At 40.9% G+C, this 25421-nt stretch overlaps 1 protein-coding gene across 3 annotated transcripts in view; it reads right to left on the bottom strand.

Moving 5' to 3' along the window:
* LOC144022634 (polycomb protein SCMH1) overlaps positions 1-25421 on the bottom strand; it is a 107114-nt gene that overhangs the window by 19216 nt on the left and 62477 nt on the right. For 2 of the 3 annotated variants that reach the window (XM_077527600.1, XM_077527599.1), the window contains exon 18: positions 20368-20540. In XM_077527600.1, coding sequence (XP_077383726.1) covers positions 20426-20540 — 115 coding nt within the window. In that variant the 3' untranslated portion in view covers positions 20368-20425. Of the gene's footprint in view, positions 1-20367; positions 20541-25421 lie in introns of those variants that run through there. The other variant, XM_077527602.1, reaches the window with a different exon arrangement.

Below are 25421 nucleotides of genomic sequence, written 5' to 3'. Positions count from 1 at the left end.
CATCTTGGAAAATAATAAAACAGCTGTTTATTCATTTTGGGAGTGAATGGAGTTGTCAGAAAGCTGGTTTGTAATCTATTAATAAAGTTTGACTGACCTATCTTGACTGTTTTGTTGACATTCCCTTTAGCGCAGCACCATCTAATGGATGCATAACGTAACTCCAGCCTCTACTGTAGCACCTTACATATGGAAAAAGTTTTAAAATATGTCATTCATTGAAGGTGCGCCTTATAAGGCCTTATAGTGCGGAATATACAGTAATTTTGGGTTGAATTCTGAAACTCTGACTTGAGAGGTATATTAAAGTTGCAAAGTTTTGACTCATCAAGTCAACCTAACATGAGAAAAGCTACGAGGCCGCCACCTTCAAGTTCACATTTTCACCAGAACTTGATTGTGGTCTACCATACGGAAACGTGAAAATGCCACCGTGGAGTCAACATTTTCGACTGGCAAATAACGTATTTGTAAATAAGTTTAAACGTATTTAACTCATTCACTGCCATTGACGGAAAAAAGACGTCAAATGATGCATATTTTCTGCTGGTCTGGCAATGAATGTGTTAAATATGTTTAAATGTACTTGGAAATACATTTAAACATTGAATGGCGAAGTGCATTTTTCCCATAGATGCACATGTGCAAGTCAATACTGCTTATTATTATAGCAAAATTGCTCAACGAAATCATGCACTGCAGACATACCGTAATAATAAATCATAAAAAAAAATCAAATAAACAATGTTTACTTACTTAATTTTCAAATATAATGTAAAATAATGTAGCCAAATGCTAAAAAAAAAAAAAAATCAATACACTAGCATTATGGAAAAAAATGTTTTTAGCATTCAGCCTCCAATTATGATGAAACGTACTTTCAAATATGTTTAAACATACTTGCAAATACAACATTTTTGCCAGTACAAAAATGTTTACTCCACGTCAGTTCCATACTACCAGGATTATCCCAACATATATTTTCACTTCACTTTCACTTTTTGGAACAATTGTGCACTGGCCAAAACGGAGCCCATTCGTTTTTTTCTTTGGTCAAGATTACCAGATCATGAATATGTTTCGTTTCAGTCATTCTTGTAATTATTCAAGGAATAGTACGTGAATTTGACTTGTCAACCGTCAGGCTTACGCATGCCTTTTGTTATCTATGCCAGCGTACTGATCCCGAGTCGATTGTTTGGCCTTGGCGGAGGTCTGCGCTCCGAGTGCTGTTCTAGTTCTTAGTTTATCCTCAAGTGTACCGAGTGGGCAAACATTTCTTGACCTGAATTCCATCAGCAGATGTTTCGTCTGTGAACAGCCAATGAGGAGCTCATGAGAGATTTTTTTTTAATGCCTTTCAAAAATAAACCTAAACCCTCAGCAAAGGCTAACTCAGAACGATGACGATGGCGCAACACCACTTTGTAGTGCATCGAACAAATCTGTCTTCACTTTTTTTTTTTTTAATATGAAGTTCAATTTTACTAGACCACAATCTAATTTCACAGATTTGCCTCTTTGTGCCAGATTGTGGACAATGTGGTTACACATAATGTAGTAATTACACACTAGCACAACAAAAAAACAATTCCAAGCAGTTGCTTTTTCTCCGGGGACGCTTAAAGCAACAATTTGTCGTAATTTTAGCTTTGAAACAAGAGCGCCTCTACAGCACGAGACTTCTACAAAATCTCCAAGCAGATGTTGTTGTTGTTTTTTATTTTTTTTAGTGAAAATTTAAAAAGGTCTCCTTGAGTCAATATACACAAGGGATAAAGAAAAACTGCCCACGGAAAGACCCAATAAATTGAATTTTGAGATTTGTTTTTAAATGCATGTTTGAAGATCATTTTGTTTGTGGCAATATAAGCATTAAGTTATTTTCAACCATTTTTGTTTTCCTGATTTTTTTTGGGGGGGGGGGGGGGGCGGTGGTTAAAAATGGTAGCTACTGTGTGACGTAGTGTTAATTGTGTCAACGAAAACTAAACAAAAATAATTTTGTCAACAGGCATACAATTGTGGGGGAATCAGCTTGATTTGATCTCTTATACTCTGCTGCCACCTGCTGGTCGTTTTTGTCATTAATACCATTTTTTACCCGTTCTCTGTAGTTGAGAGGCTACATCAAAGTCTTCTGTGTGCTCTAGCATAAAAAAACAAAAACAAAACAACAACATAAATATGTCTTTGGGACACTTAAAACATTTAAAATAGAACGTATTTATACGTTTTTGGGAGCAAATGAGTTAAAAAAATCTATGTTTACTTGACTTGACATGACAGTTGAAAGAAAACACTAAGTCACTTTATGGAACAAAGGTAACAAATATCAATGGAGCTACTGCTTTTCCCAATTGACACAGAGTTATTCAACACGCAGACTGACTAAATCTGGTATCTCACTGAGCGGCAATCGCTTGCGAACGTAGCGAATTTTGAGCTATGTCTGGGTCGCAAAAGGTTACTATGAAGTTCACAGATTTTACCTTTTCTTGTCGCAAAGAAATTTTGAACGTTTCATTGCGACGACAAAAAAACGGTTAGCGACAAGCAAACACCATCTGCAACCTTTTGCAAAGTTTTGCAAACCCTGATGTAAGCTAGTTCGTAATGTTTTGCATGCTTGGTGCACACGACAACATAAGCACAATTTTCCAATATATCAATTATTGCTGTATCATTGGAAAATATCATAATATTATCATAGTGTGATGACTTTTACTTCACCTTGGTAACGTTGCAAGAATACCAACCTACACTAACTGGATCTTAACAATCTTTTTAAATGAACCAACAACAGCAGTGCAAATTAGTAACGTTAATAGGCTATCACGCACACCCGCAGACTGTCATTGTACTGAATACATTTGACTTTACTTTTACTCTCCATGCCGTACTGCCCACACAGCGACTTCCCATATCATCCATAAGTAATTCAATTAGGGTGGAGACTGTTTGGTGACCAGACGGAAGCTTAAGCATTAACATAATTCCAGACTGTGAGGCACACTCCAGCCTTTGCGTGTGTCCTCCTCCACCGCACACACACACATACACGCCCCCAAAACCAACTGAGCATCTCTGAGAATTTTATTATCATTTCTTTTAGGGGGCTCTTGTCGCATTTTAGTGAGTAATCGTCGGGATTTGCAGCTCCCAATCCTCCATTTACATGTCAAAACCTCCCTGGGCTGTTGGATGTAAGGGACCCAATTTGGAATGACAAAGCTCAGCCAGACACAGCTGATCCACAAAAGAGGGGCCTGGTTAAGTTCTTCCTCCCAGTCACCAGCTGCTCCACTGACCCATAGAACCACACACCCCGCCCCCGTTCCCCCCTTTCAGCACAGCACAGCACAGCACAGCGGTGCCGCCACGCGCGCGCCATCTGAGGAGCTCGCCTCTCATCAATCTCATTTGCTACCATTGATTATGTTATCGGGACGCTCATTTGGGAACATTGTGTTCCCATTCGCTTTTTATTCAACTCAATTTGCGGCCTGATTTGTATGCGATTCTGACAGCGAAAGGCAAAGGTTTGTTGTGGCTCACGAGCCAAATTGCAAATACAGGGGTGCCTTGAGATAAGAGTTTAATTTGTTCTGTGACCACAGCCGTGTCTCAAATCATCTTTATGCATTTACATGAGTGGAAATGTCATTCATCTGATCTAGCCTCACTTATAAACAAAAAACAAAACAAAAAAAAACTAAATTGCTCATGTTTTTTTATGAGAAAAATAGCACTCTATAAAGATAAAATGTAAGGAGCGTGGTAAGGGACATCACGAAAATATTTAAGATTGCAATATAATGCAATACTTTGTACGGAAGCGTAGAGCTGCCAATGTAGAGTAAACATTTTTGGCTGGTGAGTATGTTCAAACATAGACACAAATACGTTCGACCATACTCGCAAATACGTTTGAACATACTCGCAAATATGTTCGAATGTACATGTAGGCTACATGCTAAAAAGTTAGCATACCATCCCATAATGCCACGGGGTATTATTTGCGCATGCGCAAGTGAAAACAAACCCCAAATATGGCTCAAATGCCTAAAAAATGGGGTTTTGTTTTCACTCGCGCATGCGCAAATAATACCCCGTGGCATTATGGGAAGGTATGCTAACTTTGTAGCATGTAGCCTACAAGTATGTTCGAACATATTTCGAACATATTTGCGAGTATGTTCGAACATATTTGCGACTATGTTCAAATGTATTTGCGACTATGTTCGAACATAATCGCCAGCCAAAAATGTTTACTCCACATTGGCAGCTCTACGTTTCCGTAACTTTTAAATATATAAATATTGCGTTATATTGCAATCTTAAATATTTTTGTGATGTCCCCTACCGGGCTACGTAGTAATGAAATAATTCAATAGAATTTTTTTTAAAGCAGTACAAGTGAGATAAACGAATATATACTGTTGCTCTGACAGAGTATGAAAAAATAATATATTATTATGATTACTTTTATAATGAATTTCTAAATGTGTTACGGCATCGCTGGATACCAAATATCAGTTACTTAAAGGGTTACAGGTATGCGTTTTCCATTATGTGTTAACATTAAGCTTTTTTTTTTCTTTTTTATGTTTGGAGCTCCGAATTGGTATTTTTTTTTAGTCCGAATGTGAGTGAACCACAGCAGGCCCGTTTCCGTCGTCTTCAAACATAAACGACATCTTGAATTGCCTAATCTTACATGTTTTAGTATTAAAACACCAATGGTAGTAATTTTTCTACAGTGCTGTACAATTAAAAAAAAAAAAAAAACTTTGTCAAGATATCTTGTGCCTGCTAGACGATTAATAAAATGGCTCTTACGTCATCTATTTGGGTCCTGACACTCAGTTTAGAAAATGTTGTATAAAGGAACGAGATTGCACAACAAGCTAATCCCCTCACCGTTGCATCTTTAGTGCGATTACGTAAACTCCGGATGATTCAAACCTTCCCTTTCATGCGTTTTATTTCTTCCATTCGGCAGGACAAGGTGATTGCCGTCGCCATTGATTTGTTTTAACGCCAGCCTGTGCAGCGTCTATCACATGGACCCGCGTCCATGCTCTATTTGTGTCCGCCTCTCGACACCAAGTGGTTAAAGGGATGCGTCACCTCTCTACATTGTGCCCTGGAATGACAGGACCCAGGCTGGGGCTTTGTTTTGGAGGTCACACCCATTGTGTTTTCTTTGGATTTGGCCATTATTTCCAAAGGGACTCCAACATTTGCAACAGCCGTTTGTGTTTCCATTCCTGAGGCCAGAGAGTACCTGACTGCTTGTTGTAAGTAAGACAACCGCGGTGGCAAAAGCCCAGATGGTCAGGTAGAGCCGTCTCCTGTCGATGCAAGGAGGTGGATTACGTAAGTAGATTTAAACCGGACAAAAAAAAAAAACGGGGACGCGTTTCATTAGCGTCACCGGTGGCAGCTCTATATGTGGAGCACGAGCCCAGAGAAACAGACGCGCGGGGATGAAAATAGCCTTTAATAGCCCCGTTTGGGGAGCTTTATTCCATCCCACTCTGCTGCCACAAGGATAGTGACAGACGGCGCACACTCCGCTGAGAGCGGCTCCATTCACCCAATCACCGCGCTCCCTCGGGCCGACAGGGAAGGAGGAGAGTGTGGGAAAAAGGAGGGGCGCTGGAACAATAGAGGTGGGCTGAACGGAAAGAAGGGTGACAAGAATGAGCTGGAAGCCGTGTTGTTTGACCGCTCGGGGATTATATAACTAAATAGTCCATCGACTGTACCATTTACATTTGTGTGAACATTCATGCGTGATCATTTTGCACATATTAAAGCGATATTAACTCATTTTGCAGTATTGGATTAGGCATTGTGTACAAAGAATAAAAGTGCAAATATCTCTGGCATCTGAATTTTATTTTAAACCGATAGAGTATCAAAATTCGAACGTACGGTGTGGAACGCTATGTTCCTGGTCACGTGATCGTGATGACATCCCGTGCGTAACCGGAACCCGTCATCGCTCATTTCAATGGGAATTTGCTGACGTAATTGGCGAGAAAAAGACGTCTTCGATACTGCGTCAATTCTGTTCAGAGTAAAGTCCTCAACACATCTGGTTTCATGTCATTCCGTGTAGGGGTGGCCCCTCCTAATGTGGGCTAAAGCCTTTCGCACACGACATGTAGCTTAGCCTAGCAGCGTACAAGTCACCCGGATGTTTACCCTCCACTTCGACTCGCCGGCGGCTGGATCTGCCAGTTTTATGTGGCTTTCGGTTGCAGGTCTGGACGGTAAGTAGTGAAACCGACTCGACATCCGCTCTGGTGTGTGTTTAGGCTGTGCATTTCTGTCTCTCTGGCCCAAGTATCCTCACTAAGGCCAGGGTAATGCACAACGGCCTCCACCAGAGTTTGGGCCGGCACACAACTTCATAGACAAGATTAAACGGAATAATTTTCATTTCTCACCAAATTTCTCTTGTGCATTTGACCCATCACAAAGCAAACTGGGTTGGCGGCACACAGTAGAGGCTGCTTAAGCAGTATCCAGGGAAGATGTTTTTGGACATCTGCCGAAATCTGGGATTGAACCAGGGACCTATAGAGCTTCAGTCTAACGCTCTCGCAACTGAGCTGTTCTGGCATTTGTTCAGTTGTATGCCGACTGACATTCATACTCCAAACACAGTTCATAATTCAGTAGAGAGTGTGCCCAAACTTGACTGGTAGTGTAAGATAGAACTGAAAACAATCGAGTTATATTGTCCGTGTCGTGTTCCAAATTTCTCACAGTTTTAGTTGCATTGTTATAGTTAACCGTAAAGGTAACGAAAAGCTGTTAGTCGCTATGATTACCAATTACTGTCTGACAAACTAGTAGCTAGTATTAGCCTTCTTATATCATAAGCTTACATCCATTGAATTGTCACCACCAGAGTGAGTGTTGAGAAATTTATTTGTGTAGCCAATAGCATTTAGCATTATCTTGCTACGTCGTCACTTTGTAGCAGTAAATGTAATGACTTTCACAATTCCTTACCTGTATTGCAAAAAATGATACGAAATCTGATTCCAGATTGAAATCAAGATCAAATGAGATCTGAGGATTGGAACAGAATCATATGAATGAAAATGCGATTGTCACAGCCACACGAATGCCATTTTACGACTTTGTAAGTGCTAGTTACTTGTATAATGAAGACTTACCAGGTCCTTCTAATCTCAACTGGCAAGGCTATATTAAAAGGCTTGGGTCTCTGGAGGGTAGTCTGTGCACATTTACTTGTAATAGCTTTTTCATCCAGAGGTGTCCTTAGCTGCAAGCAGAGTCGCAGTCAACGCTGCTGCAGATGTGTTGGGGGTTGGGAGGCATGCAAGGATGGAGGGAGTGTGGGTGGTAGAAACCCAATCCCCTCATATTGGGTGCACATTACCCCCAGAGAGTATCCAAGAAACCGGAGGCCCAGCTGTCCTTAACAATGGACCTGCCCCTCACCAGCCACTTCTCAAAAGGAACGGGGGGCTCATTTGTGGCTCCTCAAGGGCCGCTTCCAGGGAGACTAGCCACGACATGCTCTCATTCAACATAGACGTGTCTATCGCTGCTCAGGACAACAAGCGGATATTCCATTGCCATCACATGGCTACGCTAAGCTTCTGTTGCTAAAGCTTCATGTCAACATCTCCATCAAGAAACACGTTTGAAAAATGGTACAACAGTAAAGACTATCAATATCAGTTTTCCCAACCAAGTCCTTTAAGATAGTAGACAAAGAACAACATCCGGGTATTCCGTGCATTCTTGGTTCATGCGTACGTTTTACCAAGACTCGGGCTGTGACTGATGACGTTTCACGTAAATCACAAGGATGTGTAAGAACGGACAGGAACGCAAATTGAGAAACAGCTTTCAGTACGCTGAGACATATGTCCAAATTTGGTTCACGGCAAAAAAAAAAAAAACTTTGACAATGAAAATGTGTTTTGCTTCTAAATAATTCTTAAATGACAGTTTTAGCATTTCACGTGTCTTATCCTGTTTCTCATAAAGCCGAGAAAAGCTGGGCAATCGTTAAATCAACCGCTTTGGTCTGAAATGTGTCAAGAAGTCAGCATGGCCTTTTTGGTACATAAAATTAAACATTACTGGTAGCATTCGCTAGCCTTCATAAGAAACATTCAAATTGTTTTTACAATTATTATTGGTGGCTTGGTAAAACAAATGTGAATACGCAGACTGAATGAGAGCTAATCACATGACTTTAGTGGCATTTGGCTGCTAATGTTAGTTTGCGTTTGATGTGAGCCAACTTCTTGGAATCATTTGCGCCGGGGTGACTGTTGTTATACGTCTTTGTGTCGAAGGCTTTGCCGTTCTTTTGTTCAAGTACAATGTTCAAAGCCTCTGAGGTGAACAAAAGCGTCCACTAAAGCTAGCTAGCTATTCAACGTAAATCCTCATGCTACAGTGGAGAGAGGACAGCCAACATGAGTTTTCTCTTATGTAAGCTAACAGAGCATGTCCTTTTATAGCCTGATTAAGTGCCTTTATTTATTCATTTTAGTTTGAAAGCAACTACCCAACCTTAGAGTTGAACGGTTATCAACAGCTCTCAATTGTTTATGGTATGTTGAAACTAATCAAGCATTTATTTGTTTTGTTTTGCTGACAGATCGTTTCAATCATAGGATTATGTGTTCAGACCAACCAAGGTGATGAAAGGAGCCGTTTGCTCATACAAAAAAACAAAAACAAAACAAAAACTGATGGACAGCTACTAACATTAGCTAACATTAGCTTCCTATCAGCATAGGCTCCCGTTTGTTCATTATTTTTGTTGATAGAACCCAGGTTGACCACAAATATTTAGTTAACACAGTTAGCTTTCAATGTTAGCCTGATGTTAACATGAGCTATTGTTGACGTGGAGATTTAATGCTGATTGAGTGGGTTTGTTTTTCAGATTTTGTTTAGTCAGCAGTAGTAAAACAGCTTAAAATTCAACTTACAAAGCATGGCAAAAGGGATCTTATCGTAACCGTAGTGGTTAGCTGATCATATGTAGTAGCCCGTAGGCAGTATTGTGACCCGTTTTGGGCTTTTTGATAGTTCTGACCAAGCCATTTCAAAATAAGATACTGCTTACGGGATAATTTCACAGTTGTATGGAATGTGTTTCATATTTTAATTCAGTGTTTTCCTAAAATACAATGTTTTGAGCTGCCGGGGTTGACCAAAATCTGCAACTCAAGCTAGCGCTAAAAGCAACCCGGCTATTATGATCTTTAGCTACTCACATTAGATGGCTTTGAACAGAGTTTTGGTCACTGTTGTTGTAAAATACACTGTTCTGTACACCAAAAATAACCAAACCCTTGCACAATATCGGCTTATTTTGTCAGTTACTTTGCCTTGACCATCCAAGGGAGCATTCTGCTTCTCTTAGTCTCGCACAGAGTGGTTAGTTTACAGCATAATGTTTATTGCTAGGAACTTGGGAGTTTTCATCATTTTTAATAATCACAAGGTTTTGTTGTAACCCAAATTTTAAAGCAGTCACATGATCAAAAGATGCAAATTTAGCTGGCATAAAAACAAAAGTTATATCCTATCACATCCGTTAGCTGTTAGCTGCTAGCATTACATTGTTTTAAAGGTCACGTTTTATTGTTTTCCTGCATTATTTTTGGAATAAGATGCCACATACGGTTTAGTCGCGCTACTTAAGACACAAACAATCCGATATTTTGTGACGGCTGCATGCTAACGTTAGCCTTCCAAATGATTGTGTTTGGCGTAAAATGGAATGTTTGGAACATTATAAGCAATTAGCGTTATCTTGCCCCGTGTGGTACCTTGTAACGTGTCGAGAAAAACTATTTATTTATTTGCAAATACTTGTTGATTGGCACCCACTTTCCATATTCATAATTTTTTATTTATTTATTTTTTCTGAGCTCTCAGCCTTTACTGTTTGCTAGCTGCTGATTGTTGACGGAGAATGATGCTACGATAAGTGACTTGGCGGAGTTTGTTGGGAAAGATTGAGAGACAAAGAGAGGCAAACGTTGTTGCGCGATGGCGTGTTTGTGTAGGTGAGCGTCCCTCAGGTATTAACTCCTCCCGCCAGCGAGGTCTTTTATTCCGTGCAGCACAAAACAGGCAAAAGTCCGCTGGGGGAAAGCAGCAGTCTGTCAGTTCTGAGGCTTATGTTGAAGGCTGCCCCCCCCTCACAACACAACAATGATTCTCTCTCTCACACACACACACACACACATGCATGCAAGCCACACATATGCTGGAAGGCATATGACACGCACACGCATACACGCAGAGGGGCGGCCCTTTTTTTCTCCTTCACACACTCAATTGTCCTCTATGCCCTCCCTGTGTTTATTCATGGCGACCCCGCTGCTGATACCATCTAATTCTATCTCAATTACATCAGCCAACTCCCGATCCTCCTCACCAACAACTGTTTTCCTTCGTCCACCTCAATCTGCACTATGCCTTCAATAATAATAATAATAAGGGGTGTCAGGGAGTAATAATGAGGGAGTAATAAATTTAATAATAATAATAATGCATATATTTGTGGAGACTGGGGTCAATTTTTAAAATGTGCAGAATTTCACAAGTTACTTCATGTTAAAGAATTAGATAGCTCTTAATATGGAAAAGAAAAATCCACTGAGCTGTCACCAATGTCTTACAAATTATGCCATCTAGTGGCAGAAAAATGACCTCAACAAATAAATGTCACACTCGTTTTTTTTTTTTTTTTTTTTTTTTACGGTAGATTTTTTAACTAATTTTATGAATTATGTTTCCATTTTTTTCAGATTTTTTTTATTGTACATTCAGTACAGATATAAAATGTGTGATTAATCGTGAGTTAACTATTGAAGTCATGTGATTGATTACGATTGAAAATTTTAATCGCCTGACACCCCTAATAATAATAATAATAATAATAATAATAATAATAATAATAATAATAATAATTAGAGCTGTCAAACTTTATCGATTAATCAACAGTAATCGAATATCAAATTAATCAGCAACTATTTTAATAATAGAGTTTGGAGCCATTTTTTCCTTATTTAAAATGGTCCAAATCCTCTGATTTCAGCATTTTTACATATTACTACCGTATAAACGAATACGAAGTACGAAATAGCCACATTCATTGGTTAATAAACGGTAATCGTTTCTAAAACTATTTGATAGTGACAGCACTATTAATAAAAATAATAATAATAATAATAATTTTCCCAAATTGTTTTTTTTTTTTTCAGTATGATCCGTGAGATTTAATTCAACATGGCTGCTATTAACCAAATTGCCACGACTGGGTCACGCCAGGGTTAAGTTTGGGTCATGACCGTGAGGTTAAGTGTCTGTTTTGAACTGATGTAATTGGCATCTAGTTTCAACTGGTTTTAAGCTATGTGATGTCAGGAGCTATGTGATGTCAAGAACCTTTAATCTCTTTCCTTGGTCAACAGCCAATCAGATAATTCCATGTCAGTCCTGTTACCCACATGTCTAACCACAGCTAAACCGATCAATTGACTTGCTATTTAAGCCAAACTGAGAAGTGTGTGTTTGTCGGATTATTACCTTGGTTCGTCTATGCATCTCCACAGCCCAAGGGGGCTTGGCGTCTCGTGATTATCGATGCATTCTCTAGTCAAGTTTGTTCTACGCCTCTCGATGTTATGCGAACAAAGAGTTCAAATCTTATTTGTGTCTGCGCTTTTGGGATCCAACCTCAGAACAAAACACAAATGGCTCATTTCCTGTTCAATTTTGTGCACGGCTCCTTAAAACTTTTTTCCACACAAACTTTACATGCCCATCACCAGAACCGGTGTCAGCGGCTTCTTTTCTAACTTTCCAGGGGGCGCTATCGAGTGAGTTTGGAGAGAGGTGATGGCATTGGTGACAGCTAAAATAAGTTTATTTTCACCACGATGCACATGATTGCAAAAAATTGCTGAGTTTTCCGGCAGGTTGAGGAAGTTGAAAAAAGTGAGTCGGCCATTGGTCTGAAAAATAATATAGACGATTCCAAGAGGGCGCCTTCGCACTGCCTGGCCCTAATAATAGTGTGCGGGGGAGGAAAAACAATACAACAAATAGCAACACTGTGATTGGCACGGATTATAACCCAAGCAAACAAACAAAAACAAAAACAAAAAAACAATGTGGATTTAGGACAAAGCGAGAGCAAGCCGAGAGTGGGAAATTGGACCGTTTCATTCAGTTGCATCAGCACTCCAGCTTCCTTTGTTACGCCAAATAATAATAAGGTGGTGGTCACGCGTTAAACTTGCAAATTGTGATGCAACGGAAGAAAAAAAAAAAAAAGATGCCCGTGAGATATGATTTAGTGCTTTCGCCACATGTTGACGGTTGTGTTCGTCTCTAATTACACGCTGCTGCCTTTCCTGGAGCCAGAACACAAAAAAAATGAAAAAAAAAACTCGTACCTTTCCTCCCCTTGGCAGGTAAGCCACGAAGTGAAGAATTGGTATCCGACCAAGTCGTAAATCATTCATACGGATTTGATTTGTTTGAACATCCCATCGCATCTCTCGTCTTTTTCATGAGATGCAGGTGTCTTTTTTTTGTTACATTGACCAATTGTGTTCTTTGGCTTTTGTAGAGTTTCATCACTATTTTGTACAAAGAAAGACAGAAAAAAAAAAAAAAACGCCTTGATCCACTTTAATGCCAATCCCCGCCGGCTTTTATCATGATTTGCCATCTTTGTTCATTGTTCTCCGGTCAAATGCTTCTCTTGTGTTTTTCAAATCGGCAAACATCCAAGAGGATTGTCCTTACTGATGCGCAGTACTAAAACTAACTGTTTTAATGACTTCAGCCACTCGGCGAGGAGCCCAGGTCAGGTGCTTTTTTCTTTTTTTCTTTTTTTTTAATCCTGCTGCATGACTTTTTCTTCTTTTTTTTTTTTTTTGCAGCACACTGTCAGGAACATTTTGTAATACAGTGGCAACCTCGAAGGCCGAACATCATCTGTTCAGGCAAGATGTGATTTTGTGATTTGTTTTTTTTTCCACTTCATGGAAAAAGAACAAGGCTGCATCAACGCCTTCTGTATGCTCTAGCATTAAAAAAACAACAAAAAAACAACAACAACAACAAAAACATATAAATACGTCTTTGGGACACTTAAAACAACAACAACAAAAACGTATTTACACGTTATTGGGAGCAAATGAGTTCACTACAAATATTGCGATAATTGTATATAGGTGTATCGATAATCTATTGGGAGACAAAGAATTACGATTTATTGCGATATCGATATATCGTCACACTCCTAATTCCAACAGTGCGAGGTCGAACGACTTTGAATGTCTTCTACATACTGAGCCGTTTCCCGCTGTGTTCTTACGTCCAGCATTCCATTCGTCACTAAACTAGCGGTGAAATCCGCCATTATGCTGCATTACGAGGTCGACGCCGGCCGGGCTTGAGTGCTCGTCTTCTTTTTTCCCCGCTGCTTCTTGAGTGGTCATTTACGCGGATCCATTGCAGGACGCGAACGCGCAAACAGAGGACGTTTGACAGTCTGTCATTGAACTCCTGCGGTGCAATGACCATCAAGTTCCTGTTCCAGACAATAACAGGAAGTGGTTAACAAGGTACCCGGCAGGCAGGCATGTCCAATAGTGGAAATTCTACACAGCAGCACGACTTTTTCAAGCTTAACGATACAAAATAGAATCGAATAAACTCCAATTAAGTCACTTGTTTTGCCTGCGCACGTCGGAATAAAAAATATGGCATCGCAGAAATTAAAACAGCGCTTTGGGTGAAGTGGGAATCTTTTAAATAATGCATGCGTGCGTACAAACTGCAGGGGCTGACTTATTATATATTTCCAAAAGCAGTGACCTTTACCTTGCGCGCATACAAATGAAGCGAGTGCTTCGACGCGGCCGTCATGTTTATGTGAATGTTAATCATGCCGAGAGTGGATCCTGGAAGGAAAACAGGCGCACTTCCCCTTTTTTTTTCTTCTTTTTTTTTTTTTTTTGCACAACCATTTTTGCACCTCGGCGGACAAACAAGCGCTAAAAACAGAACAATGTTTTCATTTGCGGTTTGTAATTTATGTTGTGGAGTTATTTCTGGGAGGCGGCGTTGCTCTGTGACGAATCAATGGAAAGAATGAGCAGAGGTTGTTGTCTGTTTTTTTCTCTCTCTCTCTCTCTCTCTCTCTCCAGCTACGATAAACGATGATGCAACATCGCCAAAGGTCATGTTGTGTTAGCAAAGAGGCATTTTTCCTTTTTTTATGTGCTTTTCTTTCTGTCTTTCCTCATCTGGATGGATGAATGTGTTTTATTGTCTCACATGGCCAAGGAAACGGATAAAGATCGATGCGAGCGGGGGGGAATATTTTAATGAAATTACACTTGCAAGATTGTTGGTAATGCCAACATAAGCTGTGATTGATGAATTGAAATGTCAGATCCAATCACTTTAAGTTGTAATGTTGCACTTCTTCATGCTCAATTACATCTACATGCAATCAATATTCGGGTTCAGGTCAAAATTTGGAAAGGTTCGGCTAACCCGCTTAAATCATTGACTGCCATTGACGGAAAAAGACGTCAAATAATGCATTTTTGCTGGGCTGGCAGTGAATGTGTTAAACACAATGTGCCAATATATTTTGTGATTATATTGCAGCATCCTTGTTTCCTTTTTTCTTTTTTTAAGGCAAATTTTGCTTTAAAATCCGTCAATTTTGGTTACATCTCATCTTAACTCATTGACTGCCATTGACGGAAAAAGACGTCAAATAATGCATTTTTGCTGGGCTGGCAGTGAATGTGTTAAGAACCAAAATAAAAGACAACATACCACTTAGTATCCACCATTTTGGTTGTTTACGTTCGCCTCGAGCGCGTTCCTGTCGGAACTGGCAAAAACGATATCAGACTTCTGACCATCCTCGAATGCAGCTTTAGAACGAAGGTTCTATTAAATAGCGGTATCCCGATACACGTTTATGTGAGCAAATATTCGGGTTAGAAAAGTTGTAACCCAGCAGTCATATTTGGGTTTTTGCTTTTTGCGCGTTTACGTGCACTTTCAAAACCCGACCGGGTTTTCAGCCTTCCCATTCCTACTACGACCACTCCTGTATATTATCTGCCATCCTTTTTTATTTTTGCAAACCGCACCGAGAAAGATTTTTGCTACCTTTTCCCTTTCCCTCAGCCTGTAATTAATGTTCTTGAGGGTGGGGGATGTGTAAATATAGTTGCTGAGTCTTTTAGCCAATTACGCAGAACAAAGACAGCGGATGTCAGCAGAATCGTCGGCGCTCGGGGAGCTCCGAGCACCAGCAGGCCTGACCTTCAGGCGTTCCGCGTCTTTACCGCTTTCCTTATCTGCCACGCGGTTTTACTTTCTTATTTGGCGTACGGGCTCAGGCTGCTGCAGTCTCTCCCAAGGACGGCTCCGGCCGGCGTTTCAATCAAGCAAGCACATTTTATTTTATTTTTTTTTTGGACTGCATTTTTCAGCAGAATTATCATACGAGAAATAACAAACATTGGCCAAGGTCGGACAGTCCTCATTTGGATCAGCACCAAATTGGACGCTTTCATAGATGCAGCCGATGGATTATTTCAAATTCAAAGATTTGTGGAAATTTATGTTATTAAACCTGTTAAAGGGATACTTCACTTATTTAGCCCATTATAGCAATAAAAATAATATATATAATATTTTGTCTATAATTAATTTGATACTTTTATTATTTTTCAAGTACAATTAGTACCTTTAACTCATTTGCTCCCAAAGACGTATTTATACGTTTTTTATGTGTTTTATAACTAGAGCATACAGAAGGCTTTGATGCAGCCTCGGAACTGAAGAAAACGCTTGAAGCAATGGTAGTTATTACAAAAACAGCCAGCAGGTGGCAGAAGAGTATAAGAGATCAAACAGAGCCATGTTGCAATTCCACCCGCCCCCCACTGTTTTAAACAGATTTGTAATGAAACTTAGCTATATTCTAATGCTAATTGCTGCAAAACCGAAACAGATAGAAACATGCCTTTTTTTTTTTTTCCTGATGAAAGAAGATATGCTTATTTTTCTTTTGGTGGTTTTATAGCAATAGAATACAATACTCTGTGGGCCTTGCAAAAGCAGTCAAAATCCAGTAAAGGGGTTGCTTCAGTGAAAATGGCCGGGAGTGAATGAGTTAAAAACAACCTCATTTATTGTGTCGAAATATGGGGAAATACATACAAAACCAACACATAATCTGTCTTTAAATTACAAAAAAAAAAAAGAGCTGTACGAATAATTATTCACTCACATTATATCGAACCAACAAATCCGTCACTCATTAAATTAAATGCTCTCAAATTTATCGAATTTAAAACAGCACAATTAATGTACAAAGTATACAATAACCAAGTTTGCCACAGTATTTGGAAATTATTCAAAATCAAAGAGGGCTGTTGCTATGGGTTACGGGGCACAAGTGACTTAAAAAACCCCCAATAAGAACAGTTGTGAAATTGAACTGGAAGAATGTGAATCAATTACTGTATTTAAAAAGAGGTTTAAAATGATAATGATAGAAAATACGTAAATCAAGTATAAATGCATATAAATTTGTGTATGTACGGGCATGTGCACATGTGCCCACATATGTTCAATACTTAATATTTGGGAATTTATTGTTTATGGAGGGCTTTACTTTCGCTCTTTTTTTCTTTGCGTCTACGCCATGGATAAAAACTTATATCTGTGTACTTGAAATAAACACGTTTTGTTTATTTTGTACCGTTTAACTTTTATGTTAGTAAGCTCAACTTGAGTATATTATTATGATAGAAGCCTCAGGGAGTAGGACCAGATACGTTTTTGAACTTCTTGCTACTCCTTTTTGAACATGTCAATTATGATACTATTGACTAACGTTCATTTCATAAAAAGCCATCGGCGCTCTGTTCAGCTTGCATATGCAAACGATGTGTTTGGAGTAGCTTGTACGTATGCTGAAGCGGCTGATCTTTCTGGTAAGACTGGCTGCGCAAAAGACCAAACGCTCCCACTGACTTGTGCAACGTAGCCTGCAGCTAACAGGCTACGTGCGCTTCTATTTGTATTCGAAAGCAGTCTCTTAACTGTCGTAACTTTTTTTTATTTTATTTTTTTACATGACACAACATTTTTACGTTCGTGCACGCCCGACCAAGATTGCGTTACTTAGAGATGAATTTTTACAATGAGAAAGATTCTGGTTTTGTAACCATGTGGGTGGCATGTGGTGCTTTCTTTCCTTTGATCTTTCCTCTGGTCTCCTGACCTTCTGAACTTCACGACTCTGGCGAGACTGAAGTATCCGGTTCAGGTGAAGGGTTTGGGATTTTTTATTTTTTTTTTAGTGCAATGATGATGTGTTTTGTGTTCATGACCATCCATCCAGCCATCCATCCATCCATCCATGCATCCATTTTCTAAACCTTTTGTAGTCATGACCATCCATCCATCCATCATCCATTTTCTGAAACGTTTTGTGTTCATCACGATCCATCCATCCATCCATCCATCCATCCATCCATCCATCCATCCATCCATTTTCTAAACCTTTTGTAGTCATGACCATCCATCCATGCATTTTCCGAACCGTTTTGTGTTTATGACATCCATCCATCCATCCATCCATCCATCCATTTTCCAAACCCTTTTGTGTTCATGACATCCATCCATCATCATCCATCCATTTTCTAAAGCGTTTGTGTTCATATCCATCCATCCATCCATGCATTTTCCGAACCGTTTTGTGTTTATGACATCCATCCATCCATGCATCCATTTTCTAAACCTTTTGTAGTCATGACCATCCATCCATCCATCCATCCATCCATCCATCCATCCATTTGAACAGTTTGTGCACTTGACAAATCATCTTCTATGTTTGGATGGTTTTTGGAGATGCAAGGATTCCGACCGACCCTAGCGAATCATGTATTTAGAAACAAATCTCTGCATTTACTTACCAGGAGCTGATTTCCTTCAAAATTTTCCGTCAACCCATTCATATTTTTCCATTTCAAAAGATGGCTTTGATTCAGTGAAGGTACTAGTCCAAATTTGATTTTTTTGACCTTGGTGTAGATTCCTTTTGTTTTGTTTTTTTTAATCTACATACACACAGTACATAACAACTGTAGCATCTTGTCACGGCTCATTTGCATTATTTACATGGCATAATTGATTCTATTTGCATATATAAGAAAGAGCCAAGCCTCATCTCAACATCTCGCCTAAGGGGGGCTTTGTTTACCACATAGCGCCGTGTCAGTCTTCATGAGTCTTATCGGAAAACACTCCAGAAGAATTCAGGAAATGTTAGTCATTCCGTGGATCATCATGACGATATTTGTTTTGTAAAAGAAACACAAGGAGCCTCATTTGACATTGATCCATGAGAAAAGGCGATGGGGAGCTCTCGGTGAGCACTCGAAAAGCTCCGTGACCTGTGGCGAAGGCAGCCGGAGGTGTGGCTCGCTGCCGTCTTGAAAAAAAAAAAAAAAAAAAAATAGGTCACACGTGTGGGAGGACAGATCCTCGCCGGCACACACCAGGAGCGCTCGTTCGTATACGTATTCGGAAGACGTTATCAATTAGATTTGGTCCGCTGGTGCAGGCGAGCAGAAGGCAGCGAGGGCAAAGGGGGTGTTTGTTTCAACAAAGTGGACATTCATCAACGTTGCCAATCGATGTGATTAAGTTACCCACAGCGGGGAGGGGGGTCGCCTTCGTACGCGTACTCTATACTTAAGTGCAAGTACATATACTGGTGTAAATAAAGAGTTTGGTAAAATTACAACTAATGATTCAACTTCTGTTGGGAAAAAAAAAGAAAAAAATAAACTCTGAAATGTAATTCAGCACAAAGACTTTCTACTTTAGTTTTTCTCTTCTATTAATATGCATAGTGGTTGCGCAATATGAACCAAATTTGACTTCTTCATATAGGAACTCATATCCCGACAACGGTGGTGCCTTGAGGGTGAGACCAAACTAAACAACTCCATGTTATGTATTTCAAACAACATTGTCCTTAACTCATTCACACAGCAGCCATTTTGAGTCAAGCAACGCCCTTTAGCTCCCAGCTGTTTTACCGGATTTTGACTGATTTTGCAAGGCCCACATAATATTGTGTTCTGTTGCTATAAAAAACATGGAACTTACCAAAAGAAAGATTAAAGTCTCTTCTTTCATGAGGAAAAACTGTATATTTTTGTATCTGTTTCGGTTTTGCAGCATATAGCATTAGAATATAGCTACGTTTCATCATGATTCACATTCCTGGTGAAAACACTGGCAAAAAGAGCTTGTTGCAACATGGCCCTGGCTGAGCTCTAATACTCTGTTGCCACCTGCTGGCCATTTTTTGTAATAAATACCATTGCTTTAAGCCACCTCTTCATGTCAGAAGTTGCATCAAAGCCTTCTGTTTGCTCTTGCATTAAAAAAAACAAAAAAACAAACATAAAAACCGCCCGTCTAAATACGGCGGCTTGAATTTGTCTGATGTAAGTGCATTTATAAGGATGATGACTGCATGTCTTGAAAATGACCAGTTAAAGCAGAGTTGCATCATGAGACGTTAATAGCGGTCAGCATGGAGTTGCGCACAATTTTTTCCATCACGGGTTGCCGCACTTCTCCCAAATGGTGCCTCCATTTTGCAACTTTACAAGCCAATCAATTTATCATCACATGAGTGAGACGGACGTTTATAAAAGGGTTACTTGGAAGCAAAAAAAAAAAAAAAAAGTAGATTCTTAAATGGAAGCGACTTGTGGAATATGTCTTGAGGGATTGTTTTGTTTTGTTTTTAGAGCCAAGCCAAATAGTCTGCTGCTGTTTCTCCTCTGCCAGTTGTCACAAGAGTAAACAGGATGTGTGCAGCGTATTAGAGGGGGGAGGCACGACGAGCCGCAAGCCTCCAGAAGAGAATCAAAGCAAGCTAAAGATGCGCCTTTTTGACAAGACAATGAGTGTTGTGATGAGCACAACAAAATGACACGGCCACACATCATTCTCGTGACAACGTGTTTTGATTCGGTGGGGCACTGACTCATGACGCTATAAAAGAAGCAGCTGATCACTTGGAGACAAACAGTGACGAATTGAAAAGAGGAATTGAAGGTGGAGTCAGTGCTTTTATTCTCATGCGCCTTTTGTTGAAAACATCTCAAGGCGTTTGGAATGAAAAAGAACCTTCCCCTCCAGTTTTGTACGTAAAATGTCAGCGACTACGTTTACGTGCAGTCAATATTCAGGTTTAGGTCAAAATTCAGAATTATTCATGCTAACCTGTTTATCTGCGTGAGCGGACAGAGTCACTGACCTATATTGAATGACTGGATGGCCGAAGTCGCTTGGCCGCCATCTTGCTCCTCCCAGGAAAGCTTTCTCGTGCCGACGTGTGTCGCGGTACACTGCGCAAATCGCCAGTACCAAGGCTGTGGATAAACATTTCACTGGTAAGTATGATTGAAATGGAAAGAGTAGATTTATATTGTAATATATAAATATATTGCTTTTTTTTGCCATTGGTTGTGCCCACATATTGCTTTTTGTGTTGGACAAATGATTGCTAGTTTGCTAAAGTCCTTGACAAGTACATTATTGCCGGCTTCGTGACTCTAATTACAATTAAGTGAGAATAAATCATGTTTGTAAAAATAAATGAAATCAAGAGGTGAAATAAAACGTATTATTTTTTCAACATTGTTGATTGTGGTTATTCATAGACTGTCGGAATCTCCTAATTACGACCGAGTTCTCGTCATGTGCTTTTTTTTTTTTTTGTAGCTACAAATGACACAGAGCAGCTGATGTACTCTCTGCTTGTAAAACCGAACAATTACGGCAAATAATGAGTTATAAAGGACAGGACACTGAATTGTGTATGCTACATAATTGTGTAGATTCTAAAACAACTACTAGTGGACAATAACGCCATTTTAGACGAGCCGTCTTTATCGAATCTTATAACATATAGAATATACAGTAGTCTGCTCACGAGGTGGAAGTCACAAGATGGGCGCCCTGTGACCTAAACGGTCTGCATGGGCTTGAATGGGCCATCCAGTCATTTAATATAGGTCAGTGGGTCACTGCCGTAGATATGGTATTTGTAATCGATTGGAATATGTACATCTAAACCGTGACGCATGGATAACGTAGTCAAACAAATAGACGGCATTTCTGATTCTTACGGTTTACGGTCAATAAAAGACATTATATTCATGTTAATCGTCACACTAATAAACTGGTCGGTTTCACACATAATGTGTGTATATACCGTCATTTCCGGACTATAAGCCGTGCTAGCTAAATTTGGAGAATACTCGAGATTAGTCCATGTATAAGCCGCACTCGACTGTAAGCCGCAGGTGTTTTAACGCTAACCAAAAAACTCCTCTTCCTCTTCATCGGTGTCAGAATCAAACACGTCAATTGCTTTTAGGTTTAAAAGCAGCATATATATACTTCTCGGTTTCTTTTCCATTATGAGGACGCAAACTGTCTCGGTCGTTCTTTCTCCTACTTTATATGGGCTCACATGGTTTGTTTTGCTCTGCCTAGCGCTGTTGCGCTTGCTCTGTAGTACGCCGTCGCCCCCTGGTGGATTAGGCGCACCGTTGTATTAGCCGCAGGGTCGAATGCAAGTGAAAAAAGTAGCGGGCTTATCGTCCGGAAATTACGGTATGTACACACTGTGATTTTCACCGTGGAGACGGAAAATACAGTCATGTGAAAATACCACGGAAAAATCAATGTATTCAAGTTAAGCTCACTTGCTTAAACGTATTATAACAAAGAGTTGGAGTTTGGATTTTTACACGTTTTGATGCCAACAGTTTTTTTCGACCGAAAACGTCTATCGGCTCCAAATTTCGGTTATTAGCCGCCGTGACTACCACTGATCGGCATTGGCCCTTAAAAAGACGCATCAGTCTCTAAACTGTATTTGTATGGCATAGCGGCCAGGTGTGCCTTGCTAGTCGCTCCGTGATGAATTCCAAATTATTTATTCCAGGTTCGGTATGATCACAAGTTTTGTTCCACTTAAGAGACAACCTTTGCCCATAAAACTATTGTTAGAATTTGGAATTTGACAACCCTCAGGGGCCTTCAACTTAAAAGGTTGAGTACGTAATATGCTACAGCGTAATTAGATTGCCTCATCTAGCTGTTACACAACGATATAAACTGGGCTACAGAAGATGACCTAAAAGTGAGCGTGGGTGGAGGCTCGTCCACAACCACGCTCGTCCATATGTTGTCTTTTGTCAGCGCTCTTTGTTGCTTTTCATCACGCAACTTGTTTGCTTCGCCCGGGCCGACCAGCGACGGCTGCCAGGCTCTCGTCACTTGGCACGGGGAGCAGCGGCATGTAAATTTCATGACCGCGGCGTGTCATCGCTGCCAACTCACAAAAGCCCGTCACTTTCATCTGTTTTTTTTTGTGGTCCCCATGTGAAAGATTTACGGGGACGCCGAATCCCGCGGGTCGTCTCAGGTAGACGGATCCCAATGAGGCGAACCGGGCAGGGTGTCGACTGACAAGCAGACAGACAAGCGTGGCCGCTAATGTAGCAGGCAGGGAGGCGCTTGATGGCCTGTTGCCAAGGTGACACAGGCCAAGCCGGGCTGTGTCTCATTTGCAGATGCAAACGAGACCTTGCAGCTCTTCCCGACGCTTCTCCGGAGACGTTAGACTAAAACCTGGCTCCCGGGAGAGAGAGAGAGAAGCGCTCCTGCTCCTGCGCACACCTGACCTGACGAAGGAAGGCGTGCTCGACTATTTGTTTGCTTTTCACGTTTTGCTGTGATCTGCCTCCTTTGTGTCCAGTGGGCTCCTTTTGAGAAGAAGGATTGCAAGTGGCTCCTAAGTGTCCAACAACCCCCACATTGACATCTTCCCTCCTTGTATCCTCCAAGCCGCCATTGATTCTCTCTGTTGAATTGGCCCTTTTCAGAGACTGGGGGGTATATAGCGGGGCGGCGGGGGCTGTTGAATAACAGCTCTCAGCCGACGCAGCACTCCATCCCCGGCGACAACAAAAAAGGCAGACTCCTTTGTTTAGCTAAAGGTAAACAGCTGGGAACAGATGACGCTGGCCCGGCTGATTTACGTGGCCACGGCGACCGGTTTTTGTCGCGGACAACGCAAACGGCATGACCGGAGAGACAATCAAGTCAGACGGGATGAAAAAATGAAACGGACAAAAAGCGTGTTTTTGTTTGTTTGTGGAGATCAGAAAATATCTTCCACCACCACCTGAAAGATTGGATGACATTTAAAACACAAAATCATCCATTGAAATAACTGAGTAACCTCGTCCGCTCTGCTGTGACTCAAACGTAAAAGGGAACAAAAGCCAAGACGTCAAAACGTTCTGTTATATTTTAACAGTGCATATAATTTTCGTTAGCATCAAAAACATCGCATCTACTCTCTTATGTCTTTTCACTCTAATAAGTGGAAGAGGGCAAACCGATGTATCTCCAGTCCTCAACGCGATTATTTCTTCTTCTTTGCATTTCCGTTAGTCTGTATGTGCAGTGGCACTGTGCTCCCTCTCACAGGTCGGTCTTGGTACTGCAACAGATCTCAGTTGGACGAGGAACTCAATCTGTTTGGTGGAGATATTATTTATGTGTGTGTGGTGTGCGTATGTTTGGATTCCGATATTTGGCAGAATAAAATTCTGATAAAGAATGAATCCAAGGAAATTATGGAAGTTCCTGAAAATTTCCGAATTGTATCGAACTGGCCGTTCCACCTAACCTGGCAATAGCTAGATTAATATTGCGCTTCACTCAAGGGAGTTCTCCGCAATATCCATCTGGTGGCATCAACCACGGTAAATTACTCGGGAAAGGCGGGACATTCTGTACAATAATTCGAGATGATTGGACGATGCGACGTTCTTCACGTTTGTTTTAACCAATCACGGCCATGGGTGAAAATTTCGTCTTCGTTCTTGCCGAAGTGGGGAAAAGCACGAACATCTTAGCAGCTAGAAATGCACGAAACGCCCCTCGCAACATTCAACAAGGAAACGGTGAGTAATTCTGCGAGAACAGAATTAATTGCGGCGTCCATTCGTCCAAGTTAGATTTGTTTGTTAGCACCAGTGTCGGCACTGGCTTCCTGGTTTCGTCACAGTTGCATATCCCGCCCCCAAACACAATGTCGCTCTGTGATTGGTCCGAAGATCGGCAGAAATTAACAGGAGCAGTACAAGATGTATTCTCCGGGGTTCATCTTGCGAGCGCAAGTTTCAGTTCGACCAAAGATGTCAACATTGACGACTACACATTTTTCATGAGAACGCGCTCTAGGATATGTAAATTAAAGAATATGCATTCAAAATCCTCCTGTCACCGTCACCCTTGCATGACAAACATCTCTCCCCCCCTTCCAAATCGCAGCAAGTAATTAATGAGAGCGTAAACGCACTATTACTTGCGATCATTTTTGCAGTCGCGAGTACAAAACGAGCGCGAATGGAAGGGCCATTAGCAAGTGAGGCTGACACACACTTATGAGAAATGCCACATATGCCGCGCCGAGCAAATCCTGAATGGTTAAATGCTCATGAATAATTAGGGCATTCTCTCAGAGAGCAGATGTCTCTTTCTGCCGAGCGCCGCTCCTCGCAAAGGATGAACGGGCGGCGAGATAAGCCTGCTGGAGGATCCTGGTGGGGGTTGGAGGTGGAGAGTGTTTCTTTTTCCACTTCTTTTCCGGATGTTAAAGCAGAAAATATTGCATGGTGCGGTCTGCCGAGACAATGTAGCATTTGGGCACAATCGCACACTCCCCCGCATATGTAACACTCTCTCGCTCTCGCGCACACACTGAAGGCTGATCGATGCCTCCGGCCCACTGACCTTCCCCCAAAACACACACCGCACATAACACGGGTTATTTACGAGCATTCCCACTTGAAGCCCCTGAAGTCCGGAGAGACTTGTGGTGGTGAGGGCCCACTCTTGTGTCTGCACGGCCATAAATTTCCTACCTCGCCACTTTAATATTGATAATCGCTTGTCTTGTCTAAAGAGAGGGGACACTTTGTCTTGGAAGTATTTTTCCTGAGCAACGAGGACTCTTCCGTCTAATGGCTTGATGGTTTAAAGAAGGGGGGTTCGTAACCGAGGCTTTCATGACGCCCCCGTCGGTCAATAATCGGCTGTTCAGGAGATCGGTGGAGGTTAAATGGAAAATTGACATTCATATTGACCATATTCTTTTATTTATCAAGCACTATAGAGACATCTTAGTTACCCCTTGTGCCTGTCTGTTGTAGTCAAAGTTTTGGCTT

Source organism: Festucalex cinctus, chromosome 7, assembly GCF_051991245.1.
Source record: "Festucalex cinctus isolate MCC-2025b chromosome 7, RoL_Fcin_1.0, whole genome shotgun sequence".
Classification (NCBI taxonomy): Eukaryota; Metazoa; Chordata; class Actinopteri; order Syngnathiformes; family Syngnathidae; genus Festucalex; species Festucalex cinctus.
Note: the sequence above shows the minus strand (reverse complement) of the source record. Positions and strands in the feature narration are given on the sequence as shown.